We start from the raw sequence: 22656 nt of genomic DNA, 5'->3' as shown, positions 1-22656 counted from the left end.
ATCAGGAGACCCATAATTCATGCCTGCCTTGTCATGTTTCAGGATCATGAGGCGTTGCAAGGATATTCATGTACACACACACACACACACACACACACACATATATCCCCGCTGGCAGATCCATCCGGCCTAGCTAATACGCAACAGCCCTTTTGCGAGAGCATCAGGCCAGGCTGCGCAGTCCCCATGACGGGTCTGCAGGGTTGCCATGGCGACGTACATAAACACCAAACTGCAAGGAGGTCATTTATTTCAGCTGCTGGCTACAGCTGGCTGTTTGGGTGTCTGGAAGCCAGCACGGACAAAATATTCTCCTTTCTCTCTTCGACTTCCCCCCACCCTAAAATAATAATAATATATATATATATATATATTTTAAAAAACTTTTCTCCTGAGGCGGTTTATGGCCTAGCAAAAACCCGCATTCCAGCAGCAGCCGTGAAGGAGAATGGAATGGATGCAGGAGCTGATTTTTTTGCCCACATATGGTCCGAGATAGTGGGTTTCTTTTTTTAAAAAAATAAAATAAAAATCTTTATCCCCTTCCAAGGTACCTGTTTCAACAGGAACAGAGTCTGATTGATACCACCTGCAAAGCTTAAATATGCAAGCTTTGAAATACGTTTTTTTGTGTGGTTTCCTAGAGCTTTTATTTTTTTTAAAAAAAAAGACCAATGTGGACAAGCCGCAAAGTAACACTGGAATATGTAGGGAATTTTTAATACAATCATCAATTGCCAAATTAGGGCACTTTGTTTTTATTTTTTAAAAGCCACCCCAAAGTCCCCACTGTTTGCTGGTACCATTTTGAGGCTCACCTTTTTGCTATAATTATTGAATGCATTTTATTATTCAACTAAGTTTTAGAGCAGACCTATTCAAATGAGCCCCTTTTTATTTCATTTATACACTACTTTTTCCTCCAAGAAGGTCAAGATGGGACACATGTTCCTCTCCTCCCTGTTTTATCTTCACAAAAACCCTAAGAGGTAGTTTAGGCTGAGAGATCGTGAACTGGCCCAACGTCACCCAGTGAAGTTCATGGGTGTGGAGGGTTTTGAACCCTGGTCTCCCAGCTCATTTTCCATCACCCTGTTACAAGACACTGGCTCTCATGTTAGTTAATTTAACGAGTCTGCTCTGAGGAGGATTAGCACTGGATACAACCCTTTTTACACAGAGTTTCCAAACTTCTGAGTTCTCAGGCTGTTTCAGTGGTGGTTCCCTGGTTGTGGAATGCCCTCTCTAGGAAGGTATGCCTATACCTCCATTATTATCCTTACCAGCTTTCAGGAGGAATTCGAAAACATTCCTGTTTCCCCAGGCATTTGGTGGCTGAAGAACTGATGCCGGCAACCTTGAGTTCATTGAATGGAAGAATGGCCTGTATCTGCTTTTTGGCTTTTAAAAATTGTAACGGGACGCAGGTGGTGCTGTGGTTTAAACCACAGAGCCTAGGACTTGTCGATCAGAAGGTCGGCAGTTCAAATCCCCGTGACGGGGTGAGCTCCCGTTGCTCGGTCCCAGCTCCTGCCAACCTAGCAGTTCAAAAGCACGTCAAAGTGCAAGTAGATAAATAGGTACCGCTCCGGCGGGAAGGTAAACAGTGTTTCCGTGTGCTGCTCTGGTTCGCCAGAAGCGGCTTAGTCATGCTGGCCACATGACCCGGAAGCTGTACGCCGGCGCTCTCGGCCAATAAAGCGAGATTAGCGCCGCAACCCCAGAGTTGGCCATGACTGGACCTAATGGTCAGGGGTACCTTTACCTTTAATGGTTTTTAGAATATTCTTATTTGATTTTGAATGTTTTTGCTTTGCTTTTGTTTAAATTGTGTACCTGTTGGCCACTCTAGGTTCTTTGGGGAGGAAAGGTGGAATGCAAAATTCATTCATTCATTCAATCCATTCAATTCAGTCAGTCCAGAGGTCACAATATCCACTGCAGGATCGCAGAACACACAGAAAACTCCCCTTAATTGCGGGGCCCGTTTGAAATGACAACTGCTATTGTCTCAATATTTAATAAATTTTTATTTTTAAATTTGGTTATTGATTATCTACAGTCAATGGGGGACGGAGCGGGTGGGACTAGTGAGATATTTTAAAAACCGTACAAGCCAAATACACCAAGAGGTATAAAGAGGAGATGGGAAGGGTGGTAGAAGATTAGAGAGAAACAAAAATGGGAGAAATGAAAAAAACACACCAAAGAGGTGATCAGGACAATTCCCAGTGTCAGTGGAAAAGACACAAGTAGGATTGGTTTAAAAATCCTCGGCTCTGTACACATTAAAATCCTCTGTGCAATTTGAAAAAGTGTCCCACTTATAACAGTTGACTTTAAAAAGGGAGGCACGTCAAGGTCTCCTCCCAAATCCAAACTTGGCACCAGTTCTGTGCTTCTTAAAAACTAGGCTATTTTCATTTTTAAAAAACCCTACAGCAGCATTTCTTTAAAAAACAAACAAACAAAACCCCGAACAGTCCTCTTCTATACAAAGGGGGGGAACCCCCCCCCCACAAAAATATATTAACATTTTCTAACAAATAAGCTCATTTGTACCTAAACAGAACACACCTGACACAAGTATGGTGAGGGTGGGAAAGTGAGAGGCAGATTTATCTTCCTCCCCCATAATGGGAAAAAAAATTGTGCAAATAAACCCCTCTGTGATGGCAGTTCAGAAGCTTTTTGGGGAAGGCTTTCAGGTTGCTCGGATAAAGGAGAACATTTGCTCTTCTAGATGAAAACCTTGTGTGCCTTGCATACGAAGGATGTGCTCTTGAGTCTTCAAGGACTGTAGTGTTCACATTGACACTTCCTGCCCTGCACCAAACTGGGGCATGTTTTCTCTCAACAAGATTCAGCTCTCTTTCTGTGCTAAGGTCAATCCATAGCTGGTACTCTAGGGCCACATTCAAAACACCCACTTTGACCACTGGTCACGGCTTCCCAAGTCCCCCACCAGAATTTTGGGAACTGTAGTTTATCAAGGGTGCTGCAAGTTGTTAGAAGACCCCTATTTCTCTCCCAGAATGAATTAACCATCATTCCTCCTTCACAAGGAACTCCGGGAATGAGATGAGCAGGTCTTCTAACAACTCTCAGCCCCCTGAACAAACCACACCTCCCAGAATTCTTTGACGGGAGAGCTATGACTGTTAAACATGGTAGCATCGTGCTTTAAATGCGCGGTAAGAATGTAGCCTGACAAGATAGCTGTGTTCAGGGACAGGGTGAGGCCAAGATGGAGAATTCTCTTTTGACGAAAAAAGAAAATCTGATAGGAGAAGACACTACAAAGAAAACTATAGTCATGGGCTTGGCCAAATCTTTCTCCATATCCCACCAAAAGGACTGGAATGACAATGGTTGTGACCAACATAATGTGATGGGAAGGAGGGCTGGCTTAAGAAAGCAGGAGATAAACCCAGGCATCACCAGGATTTTAAATCAGGGGTGGCTAAACTGCGGTCCTTCAGATGCTGCTGGATGACAACTCCATGCCTATTTTCAACCCATTTCACAGGTCAACTAAACTAAAACCAAGACTTGGCTAAAGAGGGGGAGCTGATGGGAGTATTGCCAAGGAACTCAAGGCAAAGCCAGTCTAGGAGAGCAAATTCTTGAGACTTCATCACTCACAACCACATCCTAACCCAAGGTGGGCTCTCTAGCTGTTTCACAAGCAGGTATGGGGAACCAGTGGCCCTGCAGATGATGGTGGACTCCCAACGCCCATCAGCCCCAGCCACTGAGGCCAGTGGTCAGGCATGATGGGAGTTGCAGCACAACAACATCCAAATGGCCCACAGGGTCTCCAACCCTGAGCTACTGGAGCTTCATCCCATGGTAACCCCCCATATCTCCAACTCCCAAGCTACAGGTTCAAGTGAATTCCCAGAAAAAGAAAAGAAAGGCAAGCAATTTGAGTGGTCTGAAGGCAGAGGCCAACACAGAATCAAAATTAAAGAGGAGCAGGATTCGAATACAGGGCATAAGACATTTCTTTGACACCCACAACGGCTGCCTATTCCAGTATCGTTTAAAAACACACGTCCACACGGAGCAATATTTTTGGTGTCATCATCTTCTCCTTGAAGCGTTGCTAGGCAGGTTTTTTTAAATAAAAAAAACTAAATCCTCAGGTCCGTGGCAAACCATCTTGTACCCCCATCTGAGCACCTGGTACCTTTAATTCCATCATGTCGACTTCTTGCAACAGAGATCTCTGGAGGGCAGAACATGGCTTTTAAGTAGGTTGGGCTCTTCGAAAGGCATGTATTGTAGGTTTCTCTCCCTGACCCCCTAAATTTGGCATAGGGAGAGGGACTGGATCCAAGCTGGGATCGACTGAAGCAGATTAGGAGAGTGAAAGTTTGATGTATGTCTATATGTATATATATAATATCCAAGAATACTGTAGTCCACTCAATGCATCTCTCTCTTTTGCTTCTTGTGAGAGTGTCTGTCCATCCCGCCCCCAAAACAAGGGGGTCATTGATAGAGAAGGTAGCTCTTCAGGGATTCTGGCAGTGGCAGTGCGTGGATCTCGTTCAAGCGGTCCTTGCCCAGGGCAAGGCGGACAGAGCGCCGGCAAAGGTCCATCAGAGGCAGAGGTTCAGCTGCAGGAGAGGGGAAAAAGAGAGCCAAAGAGCATTAACTGCAGCGCTAAGAATTAAGAATGTACGGTACAAAGCACCCCTTTGCGGCATGCAGAAGACTGAAAGAGGATGTTTATCAGTATAGAATCCAGGGCTGCCTGCACACCATCCATTTAAAGCACACGTCTTCCTCAATAAGAATCCTGGGAACCGTAGTTTACCCTTCACAGAGGTGCAGTTCCCAGCACTCTTCAACTACAATTATTGTCATAAGCAGCAGTACTGCTCTAGTTGGTCCAACCGTCTGACTACAAACACAGCTCGGTTAGAGCCTCGGTACAGGACTACATGTCTTGCTTAATACAGACACACTGTGAGCGCCTGTCTCTTACAAACATTCCACGACAATAATGTTCTCCAAATGTTAATAAAATGAAGAGGATTTCTTCAAGCAGTCTGAAATCTGGCACGGAGCACCCCACACACTGCATGCCAGAACAAATCTGTTTTGTTTTTTAAAAGAACCCAGCCAAGATACAGCAGTTTAAGCAAACCACGTCCACCCTTCTGCACCCAACACCGTACACAATTGCGCTCCTGTGGATGTGGAGCGCATGCATAGGCCCCAGGTTTTGCCACATCTGCCTTCCACTAGCCTGGCTCAATCTCTCGTGAATGAAAAGATACTTCCTGCCAGATCTTGTTCTAACTAACAGCCCCGGCCTTCATAAACACTGATACCCTAAGCTCGATCTTCAAAATCACTTGCACGTTCAGTTCAGCATGAAGCAAAGCCTCTGGTGTCATTCGTCCAGTGTTGCAGAATCTTCTCACAGAGATGGAACAGGTGCCCTCAGCAACTTTTACCCCAGAGGTAGCCAATGTGGTACACTTCCAGGTGCGGTTGGACTCTGACTCCCATCAGTCTCAGCCAGCATGGTCAATGGTCAGGGATGATGGGAGATCATCAATATCTGGAGGGACACCAGCCTGGGTTTTCAGCCTTAGATGGCTGAAAACTCTTCTTATGCAAACAGCTAATGAAAAAACTTTTAAAAGAACACTTAGCTGGCTAATTAATTTTGGTTTTGTGTGTGTGTGTGTGTGTCTATACTGCTTTGATTTTTTTTAAAGAAATTGCAGTACATATTATAAGTATTTTTATAAATAAGAAGATAAATAAAACTACTCAGGATCTCACAGGGGACTGCTTTAAACTGAGTCAGACCATTGGGTCCATCTAGCCAAGCTGTGTCTACACTGACTGGCAGGGTTTTCAGACAGGGTTCTACCTGGAGATAGTAGGGGCTGAACCACCTGGATGCAAAGCAGGTGCTCTAACCACTGAGCTATGGCCATTTCCTTGCAACACAGGAAACTGCCTTATTCTGAATCGGATAGTTGATCCATCTAGCTCAGTACCGTCTACACTGACTGGCAGTGGCTCTCCAGGGTTTTCAGAGAAGAGGCATTCCCAGCTGGCACTACCTGGTAATGCTGCTGTGGACTTCTGCATGCCACCACAGAGCTACTGCCCTTCTCAAGACAGGCCCTGGAAAAACATCCCACAACTTTGCAACACATCTTCCCAGCTGGGAGCACTGGCCGATCTTAATCCAGGTAGCATCTTTCTCTCCTGGCAAGGATCTGAGGAAATTTGTTGACTTAAGATTTCCTGAAAAGGAGCCCCACCCTGCTCACTGACCGACTCTACAGGCAGGACACCTGCATAGGCCCCCCGCGCAGAGCCAACGTCACAGATACGGGCAACAAAAACTCCCTTTTTGTTTGGGCAGAGCCTCAGCGCGGTGACTTACTCCCAGCTGCAATTTCCTCCCCAGACACATTTTCCACTGAGGTAGTTGAAGACGTGAGCCTTGATCACAAGGAAGACCGCCGGCTGGCTTGGAAAAGTGGGGGCGGGGGCAGCAGGCAGAGGAAGAGAGAAATAAAACTTCAAACTTCTGGAACACGAAGTCATTGGTGAAGTCCAAGTGCATTCTGCACCCACCAGGGAAGTTGGAAAGCTCAGCTCGGTGTTCCTTGTCCAGACTATTGAGATCAGTACTGCTTACACCAGGGTTTCCCAAACTTGGCCCTCCAGCTGTTTTTGGACTACAATTCCCATCATCCCTGACTACTGCTAGCTAAGGATGATGGGAGTTGTAGTCCCCAAACAGCTGGAGGACCAAGTGGCTCCCTAGGACAGGCCTAGGCAAACTTGGCCCTCCAGATATTTTGAGACTACAATTCCCATCATCCCTGACCACTGGTCCTGTTAGCTAGGGGTGATGGGAGTTTTAGTTCCAAAACATCTGGAGGGCCAAGTCTGCCTATGCCTGCCCTGCCCTAGGATTTCAGACAGGGAGTCTCTCCCAGCCCTACCTGGAGATGTCATTGCGGACTGGACCTTCTTCATGCAAAACAGATGCTCTACCATCCAGCCAGTCAGAGGGCCCTCTGAATGGGTCCTGAGTGCCTCTCCTTTGTAGGACCACCAGGTTGGCAAAGGTTGCTCTAAGTTTTTAAAAGAAACAGCCCACACCTCCACAAGAGGCTACCTTTGAAGGTGACCCGGAACTACAATTAATCCAGAATGCGGCAGCTAGACTGGTGACTGGGACAGCCAAGACCATATAAAACCGGTCTTGAAAGACCCACACTGGCTCCCAGTACGTTTCCAAGCACAATTCAAAGTGTCGGTGCTGACCTTTAAAGCCCTAAACGGCCTCGGTCCAGTATACCTGAAGGAGCGTCTCCACCCACATTGTTCTGCCTGGACACTGAGGTCCAGCGCTGAGGGTCTTTTGGCGGTTCCCTCGCTGCGAGAAGCCAAGTTACAGGGAACCAGGCAGAGGGCCTTCTTGGTAGTGGCGCCTGCCCTGTGGAACGCCCTCCCACCAGATGTCAAAAGAGAAAAATAACTGCCAAAGTTTTAGAAGACATCTAAAGGTAGCCCTGTTTAGGGAAGCTTTTAATGTTTAATAGGTTATTGTATTTTAGTGCTTGGTTGGAAGCTGCCCAGAGTGGCTGGGGAAACCCAGCCAGGTGGGCAGGGTATAAATAATACATTATTATTATTATTATTATTATTATTATTATTATTATTATTATTGCTTCCTAATTTCTGCTTGCAGATTGATGCAAGCGTAACTCAAAACACACTTGTGTGCTGACTGCATGGCCATCTCTATTGCACAACTATTGGCATGCAACAAACCGCTACACGGAGCCTCTCAGTTTGGAAGGCACAGAGCAAAAACAGGTAATGCCTTGGGCTCAGGTGTTGCATAGGCCATGATACAACCAAATGTTAAAAGGGTCTGTGACAGCCATGACCTGCCAAACCTGTAGCTTGAATGTTATTTTGCCAAGAAGCCCCCATTCTAGGCTGCAGCAGGAGAATCCTTCAGTCTAAAGGCTACGGCCATGTAACCTGCAGGCAAATGAATAGATTCAGCTAGATCCAGCCATACATGTTCCCTGCCCCCCAAGCAGCTGCCTCTTCTAGATCGAGAAGGCCAGTGTTGCAATTCTAGTCAACTGCAGAACAGGCCGTCCTGATAACCTCAACTTCATGGAAGAAGAGAAACAACTTACTAGCCCTGAAGGCTGCAGAGAGCTGCTGGCGCAATACTGGGAGCCAGGAGAACAAACTCAGTAAGTAGAATTTCCAGGGGCAGGAATTCAGCGCCCGGTTTAGGCCTGGGGCGGCTCTTCATAGTCAGAAAGACTCTGCACAAACACTCAGACTTGCGCAAACTGGGTTAAATACAAAGAGAAGGTTTTCCCCACAAAACCCAGGTTCTCCTAGTGCAGAATATGGACTACTTTCTCTTCCAATACAGTGGTACCTCAGGTTACATACGCTTCAGGTTACAGACTCCACTAACCCAGAAATATTGCTTTGGGTTAAGAACTTTGCTTCAGGATGAGAACAGAAATCGGGCTCCTGCGGCACAGCAGCAGCAGCAGGAGGCCCCATTAGCTAAAGTGGTGCTTCAGGTTAAGAACAGTTTCAGGTTAAGAATGGACCTCTGGAACAAATTAAGTACTTAACCCAAGGTACCACTGTACTTACATTTTATTTCTTTTTAAAAGCCCTAAGTGGCATTATCTTTTTTTACAAAGCCATCCAAGTTGGTGGCAGTCTTTGCCTCCAGTGGGAGTGAGTTCCACAGTTTAACTATGTGCCACGTGAAGAAGGATCCAGTTTTGTTTCTTAAGAGGGCAATAAGATCTGGGCTTGAGAAGGCAGGGGAAGCTTCGGGCATGTGCTCCATCAGGCTGCTAAGTCTACACTTTGCATCTGAAAGCCAGCTGTGTCGGCAAACCCATTTCTGGGGTGGGGGTGTTCTGGAGAAGACACCAAAACCAGGAATGTGCAATGTGCAACATATGAAACAAGGGCTCTTAAGCCTAAGAGTGCCTTGTTGGTTGTCAAAATTGAGCTTACTTCAAGAATGTAAGAAGTGTCTGCTAGATCAGGCCAATGGCCCATCTAGTCCGGCATTCTGTTCTCACAGCGGCCAATCAGATGGAAAGCTGCAAGCGAGACTCCAGCACAAGAGCACACCCCCCCCCCCCCGTAGTTTCCAGCAACTGGTAGCCCAAGAGATCATAGTTTCTTCCAACTTGGGGCCCTCCAGATGCTTTGGATTCCAGTTGTCAATGTTCTGAGCGCCACTTCCTGGACCAGGTGCAAGGCATGCCCACTCATGCAGTGATGCGACAGGCAGCCTCTTCTGGGGGAATGGGCAGTCTTGCATGCTGCACTTCTGCGTCGGGGGTTACTGAATGAGTCAGGCACTGGTCAATCAGAGTGCCAAGCAGAAGCATCTACACTTGAACCCAGAAGTTGCTGAGCCACACAAAGTGAGGCCAGAACAGGTAATCACGCAGGGAGGCAGTGGGCCACCTCGCCTGCTGTTGGGTACTCTGGGATCACAGAAACATCCTCCACTTGGAACATCTGGGTAGTTCCCTAGACCATATGAACTGTACTTCAGTTCTACCTGTCATTTTCACAAAGAGACGCTAAAGCAATGAACTGTGTGGGTTTCACTTAGCAAAAGGAAGTGAGCTGGTCTTTTAATCAATTTTCAGCGGGGCCTGCTTAGGTGTTCCTGGGATGCCTCTGCCTGCCATGTCTCCTCTGAACAAAGAGGCAAAGGAGGATGCTGGGATAGCCCTGTAAAACTTCACTCAAAAGGGGGTCCCCACTGGGGGAGGGGCGGCTGGGGGGGGAGGAGGAAGCGAGGAACACCGCCCCTCCTGCAATCTGTGCCCACTTCCGTTTTGAGAAGCAGGTTCCCCTGCCAAGTACACACACATTTACAAATTGCATGGGGCTAATAAAACACAGGATGTGCCACTAAAGTGTTTGCAGCTGGGAGAAACCAGAGACAGACAACAGAAGGTGTCACACACCACAGGGAGAAGACAGGCTAAAAAGGACTAGAGGCGGCCAGGCCAGATATTTTTCACTGAGTCATTTTCGAAAGCTGTGACTCAGCACAAAGCCCCGCTTATCCTTAACAGGAATTTAGATAAGCAGACAAGTGTCTGGCGTGTTGCACTTTTTTAAAAGCATACATGCATTCACAGGAACTTATGGAGCACCCAGCGAGGATAGCTCCATGGAAAACCTCCAGACCTGGAGTCCCCTAAGTTCTTGATTTTAATTCTGAGTCAGAATGGGAGGCTTACTTACCCTCAACAGATTAATTTCTAAAGTGTTGAAGAGAAGGAGTAAGGGAATAACCTGCCCTCTGAAAAGCCACACACAATTGCCTGGCTTAGAGGTAGACCAGCCCAGAGTAATGCATCATTCAGAGATGCAACAGGCACCCTCCCGCTCCAAAGGCAGCATAAATGCCTACAACTGGGAGTAACTAGACGACCCAGGGCTACCTAATGCAGAAAGGTGACAAAATTACTCAGCAGGTGGAAAGACCGAAAAGGGGCAACCCTAGGAACAGTGACTCAGACAGAAGAGCCAATTCAGACTCTCAAGTCCAGGTAGGAAAAATGAAGAAGAGAGGATACGTACGGTCAAGCCCATTCAAGTAGCGCATCCTAATTTCACAGTGGCCCCACACGGCGCTCACGACCGGATACAGTTTTTTCCCTTTGAGTCCCCGGAAAGCAACCCCCATGTACTGTCCGTCCACGATGAAACTCAAGGTCCCATCATCCATGTCCAGCACCACCAAAAACGAGTCTGGCACGATGAAAGTCTCATCGGCCTCCAAGAAGGCCGGGTACGTCTTGCTGGGCTGGTTCTTCCCGTCGTGGTACAGCCGGTTCCGCCCGAGGTCCCACCCCCACGACTCGTGGTTGTTCCCGATGAGCGTCGTGTACCCCACCGAGTGCAGGGGGGCATCCGCTGTGGCCACGCCGACCACCGCGTGCGTGCCGCGCTGCCTCATCGCCCAGGTGATCTGCCAGACGTGGAGACCCCGCGTGTAGCCCACCTTGCCCCGGATCGCGTCCGTGCTCTGGGCCACCGGATGCCGGTGAAATATGAGCTTGTCATCCTCCTTCACAAAGACGTTGAGCGAGCGGTCGTCGTTGTTCCATGAGTGCAGCAGCTGAATCTCATAGGAGACGGCGGGCATGTCTAGGAGGAGGTCCAAGCGAGCCGGCTTGCAGTAATCCAGCCCCTGGAGCTCGTGTTTCAGGGGCCTGTAGGCCGGGTCCCTCATATCCACAGTCTTTATCCCGCCGGTGACTTTCTGCCCCATCTTTACCGTCTATTAATAGGCACCCAAAGCAGGCTCATCAATCGCGCTGGCTGTGCACAGGTGTCATTTAAACATTCACAGGTTGCTACGAGAGATCCCGTCAGAATCGCCTAATGGATGGAAAGGAGAAAAACAAGAAGCGGAGAAGAAGAGTTAAACATTAAAACTTCACACATGGGAGGTCGTGCGATGGGAGGCTCCACAGAACCCGTTTGGCTTGCCGGAGGAGATAAAGGATGCCGGCACAACAGTAGAGGAAAAACAAGCACGGGACAGCCATCCTATGGGAAGGCCTGGCGGGTTCTAGGCCGGCAACTTGAATCATGTTTCCTCAACACAGAAGGCTGGTGAGGTTCCACATTCTGAAAATAAGACTCCGATTGTCATAGGGCCTTGTTGCCCGAGGGAAGCCTGGGAGTAGAGTTGCGTGTTGCCTAGCAACCTTACGGTAGCTTGACCATCACTCTTCCCCCTGCCCCAGACTCCCAAGATTTATTATTTACTTATTTATTACATGGGCCAGTGTGGTGCAGTGGTTAGAGTGTCGGACGAGGACCTGGGAGACCAGAGTTCAAGTTGCCTAGTTGGCCATGAAGCTCATTTGATGTAATCCTGGGCCAGTCTGTTTGCTGAGCCTACCTTCAGAGAGTTGTTGCAAGGACAAAATGGAAGAGGAAAAACTATGTGCACCACTTTGGGCTCCTTGGAGGAAAGGGTTGATATAAATGAAATATTATTGTTAATAATAACAGGGTCTGGAGCCATAAAAAGCTTTACTATTTCAAAACCAATGCTTTTAAAGTCCCTAATACCTCCCCCCCCCCCAATTTCATCACCACAACATGGACAGAGGCTGGTGGGATTACGAACTTCGATGGATCACCTAGAAGGATCCTCGACCACTGGTCTCATTTGTAATATTTTGCAAATGCAGGAAAAGTTGGGGGGATATTAGAATTACGGTATTTCATCCCAGCCAGTAGCCCCTTGGAAGAATTCACAAGCAGCAAAATGGCAAAATTAGCAGGAAAACAAACACATCTGAGTGTTCGTAGTTTCACATTCCATCCGTGCTTGGCAAAAAGAATCCCAAAATGTTAGTGGAAATCCAAGGGAGGGGGGAAGAGTTTGTGTGGGGAAAAACACGGTAAGATAATCAAAATACACACACCCTGTTTTGCTTCTCCAGAATGATCCGCGTTAGATCAAGACAGATCAGAAGGGAGCCACTCTATAAGAGTCGTGAAACTCTTAAGCGAAGTTCTGATTCCCTTAAGGAAAATGCAGAGGACAGGCACCAAGATATTGTAGCAGTGGCTCAGGAGAGTCACCCTCACTCACACCCATCCTCAGAGAAGTACCACGAAATCTACATTCCAGTTTGCTTTATAACAAGGGATCTTCTGTAATATGGCAGAGAAGCCGGGTCCACTGTGGGTTGTTTTTTTTTTAAAGAGGGGGGTAGGTGGGGGGGGGAGAGGCAGAAGAGATGGTGAAAACATTTGGAAAAATAATAATAATAAGGGTGGGAACTCGCTTTCTAAGAAAAAAATGTTTTAAACATTTCCTGGAATGAGGCAATCTCCCAGAAAGGCTGCCAGGTGCAGTCATAACCGTTACTCATGATCAGGATTTCGCTTGGCATGGAAAAAAAATGGTAGGGAGAGTGAATCAGACCTTGTGTCCAGCACACACACAGAATTATACACATATATATATTATACACACAAATACTTTATAGGCACCCTGGCTTGAAAAAGGTATATACACCACCAGCAAGATAAAGAAGAGGCAAAGCTGATCATTTGATTATTTTTGAGCCTGAGGGCCATATTACTTTTTTGGCAACCTTCCGAGGGCCACGTCCCATTGGTGGGCGGAGCCAGAGGCAAAAGTGGGTGGAGCAAGAATGTGGATTCTACCTTTGCACAATAATCTAGTTTAAACACCCCCCCCAAGCCTTCTCCATATACTGTACAGACAAGCAAGAGGCATGATCAGAGCTCAGGCAAAAACAAACAAACTCAAGGACAAGATGTATATCAGTGCCAGAAAGGCAGTGTGGCCCTGGGAGAGAAAAAGACAGCTGGAGGGCCGGATATGGCCCATGGGCCTGAAACAACTCACCCTGGCACTGTGAATAAAACAGGAAAAATACAGCATTACCTATTCCATTTTGCACAAGCCAAAAGCTGGCTCAACAGGCTTCCAGAAGAAGGCCTCAGTTCATCATCATCATCACCCTCTTTTGTCCTCTCCAGAGCTCCGGGAACCAGAAAGCAACATCTGAAGAATGAGATCATGCCAAGACAGGAAGGTGGCCTGCAGCTAATTGGACACCTCCAATGCCTCTTTCTCTCTTGGACAGAGGCGTAACCGCAGAGCAGCTGGGCTGGCAGCAGCTCAGACAGAGCTCTCTAATTAAAGGGGAAACTGAGCACACGCCACCCCCTGCCAAAAGAAGCCAGGTCTGGGCACAGTTCGGCCAAAAGGGGAAGCAATGCAGATGTGCGCTCCAAGGAGGCGCTCTTGCGCACTTGTGGGGATGACGAGCCTTACGCAGGCAACCAGGTGCGTGTTTTAGCAACACACAAGGTCATAAATCGTTCCTCCTCTAGGGATCGTTCGCTATTGCTTTTATTTCAGCTGCCAGTCGCTTGTTGTACAACAAGGTGTCCAAGAGACTAGCAACGTATTTTAAATGGTGCGCTTAATTTAGGAGTAGCTGACAAAAACTTGTGTAAAAACAACACAATGCATAAAGAAGGGCTGCAACTCAGTGGTAGGGCATCAGAGGTCGCAGGCTTGATCCCCAGCATCTCCAGGTAATGCTGAGAAAGGCCCTTGTCTGAAACACAGGAGAGCTGCTGCCAGCCAGTGTTGACAATACTGAACTAGGTGGACCAGCGGTCTGATAAGGCAGCTTCCTATGACACAACACAACCACACCTGCATCACAGCATTACAAAGGTTTGGCAGCACACTATGTACCTGGTCGCGAAAAGATGTTCACCCAGTTGAACCTCACTGGGAAGAGAGTTTCACACATGGGGGACACCACCAAGAAGGCCTGGTCCCTTGTCATCCTCCCCTACGGATGCACTTTGGGAGAGGGATTTCTGTTCCAGCAGTGCTTGATTTTGATGTTGGCTGCTTACAGGGCCCAGTGTATTGCTAAATTCTCTTTTCAGGATCTTTGGAGGGTGAGAGAGACAGAGAGGGCCTCTCCAAGACATCTCTCCTGCAAGCAGCCATTACTCATTCTTGATTCAGAAGAGTCTGGCAAGACGAAGGGGAGAAGCATGATCTCTCCCCTCCCCGACACTGCCAACCCAGTAACGGAAGCAGCTCCACCGAGCTGGTTTTGGTGGTTAAGCCTGGCTGAGATGCTTCCTTTGAAAGCAAAAAAAAACCCCAAACCCCACCCCCACAACAACAACAAAACTCTCCAACACACCCTGAACTAAATCCTCGGTGACAGAGAAGCTCACACAGTCAGCCACAGAAATCAGCAATCTGATCGCTACTAGGTGTGCTGCAACTGAGGAACAATTTAAATCTTTCTTTAAAAACAAGAAACACAATCAGACTGACAAGGCTGTCCATTACACCTCTGCACGAATTGCTGTTCCTGGATATTGCACATCTTTCCAGTCAGCATTCGCTGATGGTGCAATGGCAAATTCCATCCCCATAGCTCCGCACTGGGTCAACTGCAACCAATACCGTACATAAAGTTACCTGTGGAGAGGTGGCTGCCTGTTGCCCCTCAGTATGAGTCACTGCTCTTGCCTCTTACAGAGGCACGGTTTTACTTTTTGTCGCATGGGGCACCCACAATTCCGGTCAAAGCCCTTCTGCGACTATCAAGGGTAGTGGTACTGCAGTATATCCTGTTATACTCTTGGGGGTCAGGAACACCCCACAGGAGTGAAAGGAGGATCCAGGGTAGATGAGCCAGGCAGCAGTTTCAATTCAAGTTATTTTTATTGGGTTCCCATCAGGGGTCGCCAGCCCATCGCCCGTGGAGGCTTCGAAGGGTGTCCCAGGAAAAGTGGGGCCTTAGTTTGACTTTTAGCCTTTCCCCCAGATTTCCTTTGTTGAAATGAGAGCTTTTTGGGACAGTTCCGGGAATCTTATGAAGCGGATTAAGCAACGCTTGTCCAAACAGCAGACAAAAACCCTGCCCAAGCTAAGCCAGGAAACTTCAAAAAGGAAAGTCCCCTGTTATGAGAGCCCCTTCCAAATACAAACTTTAACAGCCAAGATTTTTTTTGCAGGGTGGGTAGGCAGGGAGAGGAGCGATTGCGAGATTTGTTTGGCAAGGGGCAGTAGTCCTCATGGATCACTTCAAAGATTTCCAAACCTCGTAGCTCAGTTGGTTACAGCACGGTGCTGATAACACCAAAGTTGCCAGTTTGATCCCCGTATGGGACAGCTGCATATCCCTGCATTGCAGGGGGTTGGACTAGATGATCCTCAGGGACCCCTGGCACCTGGGGAATTTCAAAAACTGCCCACCAGGTGATGCTGGTGGGGATTGAGCCTGGGACCTTCTGCATGCAAAGCAGATGCTCTACCATTAAGCTACAGCCCTTCTCTTATGATATAGGAGCATAGAAGCTGCCTTAATACCAAGTATTAATAGCTCAGTTTTGTCTGCACTGACTGGCAGGTGTACAATACCTTTTTTTTAAAAAAAGGTGCAATGACAGAAGGGGACACAGCCATCCTGGGTGAGGCCTCACAACAGGTTCACATAACAGTGTCGTGTTATTTTCAATCCTGAACACGGAATTTGCTATGATTATTCTAGGAGAAGCCAGGAAGCAAGACTCAACCAAAGCAATGTGTCAGGGAACTTCCATCAGCTCAGAGGCGAGAGGTGGAAGGGCAGTTGTGTTACAGGGAGCCTCTGAAAATCTTGCGAAGCAGTTCTTCCTCTGGTGAGGAGGGAAGCCCCCCTCCAGTGGGGAAGGGGTGCAGGGATCAGAAGATGCTAGGGAGAGCCTCAACACCGAGCCTGAGGAAAGCGGAGGGGAGGCAAGTCCCCCTTTGCCAGCGCCCACTCTGCGCAGTAGGTTTGGGCACAGAGAGGGGAGGAGAAGGACGGGGGTCACACGACTGTTATGCTGGGGCAGGTATAAGGACCACCCACTCCCAGATTCTGCTAGCGACTGAGCAGACATGGACTTGCGACGCTCTGCAATGTAAATAGTTTGTACAGACAATAAAGCCTGGAAAAGACAGGTTGGAGTCCTGCCTGTTTGCTCTCGAGCAACCATACCAGCACCTGACACAGTGGAATGGGTCGCCAACTGCAATTAAAAGGGCACCCCTTCAGGAATAGCTGCTTGAAAAATCCCAAATCATCCAGCATTCTAGTCCCTGGCGAGGACAAGCCTTGACAGCTGCTTAAATTTGATTTCAAGCTATCCAGCATTCTAGTCCCTGGTGAGGAAACGTCTTATACCTTGCATCAAAATCAGCTATGCAAAATCACAATTGTTTCTATGCAGGCCACGAGTGGGGGGAGGGAATGCACATAAGCACAACTTTGGGTATGTTTTACATCACACAAAGTGACACCCCCATCCCCAAAGCTGGTAGGGGAAAAAATCATCTGGCCCCCCTCTCACACATACACTCTGCAAAGCAGACTTGGGTTGGGGAACCACTCACCACGGAAGTCAGAACATAATGCCACAGTAATCAGAAATTGTGCCTATATGGCTATGCTTCACAGATTAACTGCAAAACATCCCAAAATCTAGAGCTTTCGGCCCCTTTAGCAAAGCAGCAACAAATCCACAAGAACCACCATCTTCCTGTTTAAGGCAGCAAATACCCGATTAAGAAGTTGGCGACTTCTGGCCCTCTGGAGCCGGGCAGCGAGAGCGAAAGGGAAACAGCGAGCCGACCTTTTTGAAAACACTATAAAAGCTGTGTGGAAAAACCCTTCTACGCTCTAGCAACACAGGAAACAGAAGCAGGCAACGCATCTTCCAAGCCCTGCAGACACAGGCCAAGGTGAAAGATGGCTCTTTTGACACGGATCCGTCCGGAGAGAAAATAGAGCTGTTCTTCCCACCCACACCCATCCTCAGCAAGGCTGATGGCAGAGGTAGCAGTCCACTGACCTAGCCAGTAAACAGGGAAGGCAAGATTCTGGCCGTCTTCCTCTGCTAAGAACTTTTTTAAAAAAGGAGGTCGGGAAAGATCGCCCTGGGGATGTTACATAACTTGTGTTCTTTGACCAGCGTTTTCCCCTAAGCTTCTGGCAGTGGCGAAGCGCCGCTCTCTCCGAATTGGAAGTGGAAAGGCCAGCTCACACGATACCCAGGAAATTGTGTGCGCTGCAAAGAAAGTGCAAAGCACTCACAGCCAGGTTTTAAGGCACTATCGGGTCCTTTCTTCCCGTTTGCTGCAGAACAGGGACTCACAAAGAGCTGCAATGGGCAGCCTTCCCCTTGATGGATTTACTCTTAGTCTGTGGGTTGCCTCCAGCTAAGTCATGCTGCTGGAATAGCTAATTATCTCCAGTGCATTACTCTGCAGCTATTTGCAACAAAACAAGTTCAGAAAACAGGGACCTGTACAGAGATGCAATGGGCAGCCTCCCCCTTTATGAATTTACTATTTGCAGTCCATGGGTTGCATTCAGAGTAGGCACACTGAAATTAATGGACTACTCATGAGTAGGGCAAGCACTGGATTCAACCCTACAGAACAGAACTGCTGAACAGAAGTCTGCAGGGAGCGTGTGTGCAAGACGAAGGAAGTGTGAAGCACCAAGCCAGGATGTGGGCATTTATTCCAATTTGCAGCAAATTTGGCCCAGAGAACAGCGACTCACACAGCGGTACAATGGGCGGCCTCCCCTTGTATTATTTGCCAAGGCTTCTGCTCTCTGACTAAGCTCAATTTACCCAGTAGCTGTGGCTACTGTGGCACATGCCAGGGTTATGCCAACACATTATGTAAAGTGGGTGAGCATGGGTGGGGCTGAACTCTGCCGGGTTTGTACCCAATTCGCTACTGCCAGTGGCTAATTTAGGACTCCTTAATTACACACATCCATCACAGGCATTCCCTTAAAATTATGCATATCTGGGTAATCAGATGCACATGTATATTAGGGAGTTTGTGGGTGGAGGGCATGTTCTCCTGGGAGGCAGCATCAACAGCCAAACAAAGAGTCAGAAAGCAATGGGAGGAAGAGAACTGCACACCTTGTTTGGACTATTTGCTTCTTTACAGATTAAGAACTGGACAGAAAGAAAGTGTTTCTTGAGCATCTTTAGGCAAGACACAATCCAGGTGTGCTGATCCCTTAGGACCATACCAAAGTCACAATTTTATCCCCACCCTATAGTATTTCTACTTTCTTGGCTTTTTTTAAAGAGGTAAGTTAATAGTCCTCATGGAGGTAAGCTTGAAAGTGCTGCTGAAACTCAGCGCCCAGAAGGGTTGCTAAAGCGAAGGCTGGCCAAGGTTCCTGTGCCCTGTGTAGCTCATTCTGAGAACACAAGAAAGGCCTTAAAGAGATCAGGCCAAAGGCTCACCTATCCATCAAAGTGTAAAAAGAGGCTGGATCAGGCTAATGGCCTATCTTGCATGGCATCCTGTTCCCACAGTGGCCAACCGGATGCCTCAAATGGGAGGACACAAGCGAAACTGATTCCAATAGGAGGCCTTATCCTTCAATAACCTATGACTACTAGCATATACCAGAATTGTGCAAATTCACCCCTCCCTCCAGCCTCGAGACAAAACTGTGTTATGCAACTGGAATTTGCAAGATTAATACATATATAGGCTGCAGAATGTGTGGTGTGTGTGTGTGTGTGTGTGTGTGTGTGTGTGGAGAATTTCAAGCTGTGTTCCCAGTACCCATTACTGATCCTTTAACCCAGTGTTTCCCAAACTTGGGTCTCTCTCCAGCTGTTTTGGGACTACAACTCCCACAATCCCTAGCTAAGAGGAAAGGGATGATGGGAATTGTAGTCCAAAACAGCTGGATACTCAAGCTTGGGAAACAAAGGAACTCCGGTTAAAGCTGTGTTTCCCAAACGTGGGTCTCCAGCTATTTTTGTGCCCCCAGCTGTGGGTTGGGGCAGAAGTGGATTTAGAGCAGTGCAATTGGTTCCCCCGCACTGGCGCTAAGCCGTGGGGGGTGCTGCAGGGCATCGCCACTATGGCGTAGCGCATGTGCAGAATGGAAAGCGAGAAGCAGGGGGCACTGCATTTTGGCCTTGCACAGGGCACTGCTGAAATATGAAAGGCCAAATCCCACTACCAGTGGGTTAGGGCTGTAGCTTGGTGGTAGGACACCTGCCTCGCATGCAGAAGGTCCCAGGTTCCACCCCTACCCCCCGCACCTCCAGACAAGGCTGGGAATGCCCCCCCCCCCGTACAAAACTCCAGAGAGCAGCTGCCAGCCAGTGTGGACAGCGCTGAGCCAGACAGGCCAATGACCCGACTCTTCCTGAGAAGTGAGATCCAGCCTGGACCCTTTTGCATCGGAGGCAAGCCGTCAGCTATCGGATCTCATGGGGAGAAACCCCAAAACCACCCACGGTCAGTATCGTCCTCACCCTGCCCTTTCCAGGAAGCTGATAAGACTGTCCACCGAAAGTGGCCACTGCAGGCCTCGGTTTCCCCATTGGCATCACTCCCCTTGCTTGCATAAGAGAGGCAGCAGCAGCAGCAGCAGGCAAGCAACGATCACCGGCGTTGCCAAACAGGCTTGTGGGCGTCACACTCACAGCCACGGGTTTAAGCGCAGAGGGAACTTAATTGTACGCTCTGAGATGCAGGGCTGGCCAAGTGCATTTGGGGAATGTCATTCGTATCTGCCTTCTCACACCAGACTGGAGACGCAGCCAAACAAACAACCGGTTTGCAGAACCAACTTGGCCACACAACTTTGGCACTGTGGTTGGAGTTTGCCCGGAAAATGTTTCGGCGCTGCAGCATCGGAGCCTGCTAGGACACTGTGGTTACATGCACGATAAACCAGGCTTTCTGGCTACTTGTTAAAGTCTTGTGACACCTTAAAACCAAATAATACATTCAGGGGGAAGGGAAGTGGGGTGGCTCTGGGGAACTAAATCAGTCTCAATCTGTATAAGGCTGCTCCCAATGTTATTTATGGCGCGAGTTTTCATGGGCTTCATTGGATGTATTCACTTGCCTAACATGCAAAAGGTCCTGAGTTCAAATCCCGACATCTTCCCTGCCTGAAACCTTAAGAGCTGCTGCCAGTTGGTGTAGACAATACTGAGCTAGAGGGTCTGTTTCAAACAGAAAAGGACAGGGTTGATTTAGGGGAGTTCTGAGCTAGGCGAAAAAAGTTCAGATGGGCCCTAGACTTTCTTCCTTGAACAAGGAAGTGACCACGTCCCATTTGTGATTTTATCTTGCCAAACTCTTTTCCGTATTATTATTATTATTATTATTATTATTATTATTATTATTATTATTATTAAAAGTAAAACATACCCATGGGGGGGGAGGGGAGATGACAAGGAAAAACTAATACAAGTTCTGGAAAGGTTTGGGGCCAGAATTTGTGCCTTAGCAACACCCAAAGCGTTGACATGGAATATCAGAAGCTGGGTGGAAGGCACACACATGAACAACATGACCCCCAAACTGCAAAGTTTTCTAGCTTAAAGCAAAAACGTGACCATTGTTAAAAGTTTAAAAAAGGAGGAGGCAATGTGGTGCAGCGGTTAGAGTGCTGGACAAAACACCTGGGAGACCGGGGTTCGAATTCCCTCTTGGCTATGAAGCTCACTGAGTGACTTTGGGCCACTGACTGTCTCTCACCCCAACCTACCTCACAAGGTTGTTGTGGGAATGAAATGAGAAGTGGGGAGAACCAGGTACTCCACCTTAGGTTCTTTGGAGGAAAAGGCGGGATTATATAAATGCAAATAAATACATAAAGTGTCTAGATTTCAGGGTTCTGGGAAAAGGCTGGGAAACTCCCCATAGCTGCTGAAAAAAATAATAATGCCATCTTAAAAGTGCCATCCAAACCCACAAAGTCTTTTGTTGTTGTTTTTATACAATAAGGAAGTGGCATTGTTAAGTAAGGTTGCAGCCCTGCCCTGACCAGTCCGGTCACATTTTTAAAAAAAATTCTGTGCAACACCTGGATGAGGAAAGGAGGGGAGGGGCGAAGGTGAAGCAGGGGGGAGGGAATGCTTCTGTCACCTGCAGGGCATCAGTCTAGAAAGGCAGGAAGCTAGAGAATAAACAAACACCCATTTGTAAAGAGCATTTGTTAACACAGGATTTAAAATGCTAGTGGGATAATGCATTCTTTAAAGGAAGGCTGTGCATATACCCTACATCTAAAGCATATGACTTGCCCCAAGGAATTCTGGGAAGTGTAGTTTAAGAATGCTGGGACGTGCAGCACTGCTAGGGATAAAACTACAGCTCCCAGGACTCCTGGGGAGGAAGCCATGTGATTTAAGTGCATGAAGTATACACAGCATAGGGGCTTGGATCCATGCCTCTGGATCTGGCTTGTGGGCACACATACAAACCTCTGGTATTTGCCCGGTTGGAAGGTAAAGGTAAAGGTAAAGGGACCCCTGACCATTAGGTCCAGTCGTGACCAACTCTGGGGTCGCGGTGCTCATCTCGCTTTATTGGCCGAGGGAGCTGGCATGCAGCTTCCGGGTCATGTGGCCAGCATGACTAAGCCGCTTCTGGCGAACCAGAGCAGCGCACGGAAACGCCGTTTACCTCCCCGCCAAAGGTATTTATCTACTTGCACTTTGACGTGCTTTCGAACTGCTAGGTGGGCAGGAGCAGGGACCGAGCAACGGGAGCTCACCCCATCGCGGGGATTCAAACCGCCAACCTTCTGATCGGCAAGTCCTAGGCTCTGTGGCTTAACCTACAGCACCACCCGCGTCCCATGGTTGGAAGGTAACCTACCACAAAAAGCGTTAAGGCGTTATTACCTGTTGCTCCGCCCACTTTTGCCTCTTGCTCCACCCTCCTCCGACACACAGACCCCAGGAGGCTGCCCATGAAGAGACGTCCTTTCAGCCTAACCTGCTTCGCAGGGTTGTTGTGGGGACTGAACAAGTTATGTGCAGGGAGAACAATGTACGCCTCCCTTGAGAAAAAGGTGGGATAAAAATGTAGAAAGTAGACAAAACGAAGCCGCAATTCTCACAATTCTCAACCCTCCTGTGCAAGCAACTATGTAGTGCTGTCATGGGACTACTGATAATGAAGGAAGCCATGGATAATGAAGGAAGCCATGGATGCTTAAGGCA

General features: G+C 48.0%; 1 protein-coding gene across 3 annotated transcripts in view; it reads right to left on the bottom strand.

The window, feature by feature from the left end:
• Positions 1-2006: 2006 nt before the first annotated feature.
• SPSB1 (splA/ryanodine receptor domain and SOCS box containing 1) overlaps positions 2007-22656 on the bottom strand; it is a 35210-nt gene continuing 14560 nt past the window's right edge. For 2 of the 3 annotated variants that reach the window (XM_028740733.2, XM_028740734.2), the window contains exons 2-3: positions 10657-11460; positions 2007-4625 (exon numbers count right to left, since the gene is read on the bottom strand). In XM_028740733.2, coding sequence (XP_028596566.1) covers positions 4498-4625; positions 10657-11350 — 822 coding nt within the window. In that variant the 5' untranslated portion in view covers positions 11351-11460 and the 3' untranslated portion in view covers positions 2007-4497. Of the gene's footprint in view, positions 4626-10656; positions 11461-13516; positions 13664-22656 lie in introns of those variants that run through there. The other variant, XM_028740735.2, reaches the window with a different exon arrangement.

Source organism: Podarcis muralis, chromosome 7, assembly GCF_964188315.1.
Source record: "Podarcis muralis chromosome 7, rPodMur119.hap1.1, whole genome shotgun sequence".
Lineage (NCBI taxonomy): Eukaryota > Metazoa > Chordata > Lepidosauria > Squamata > Lacertidae > Podarcis > Podarcis muralis.
The sequence above is the reverse complement of the archived record's forward strand: the minus strand, read 5'-3'. Positions and strand labels throughout refer to the sequence as shown.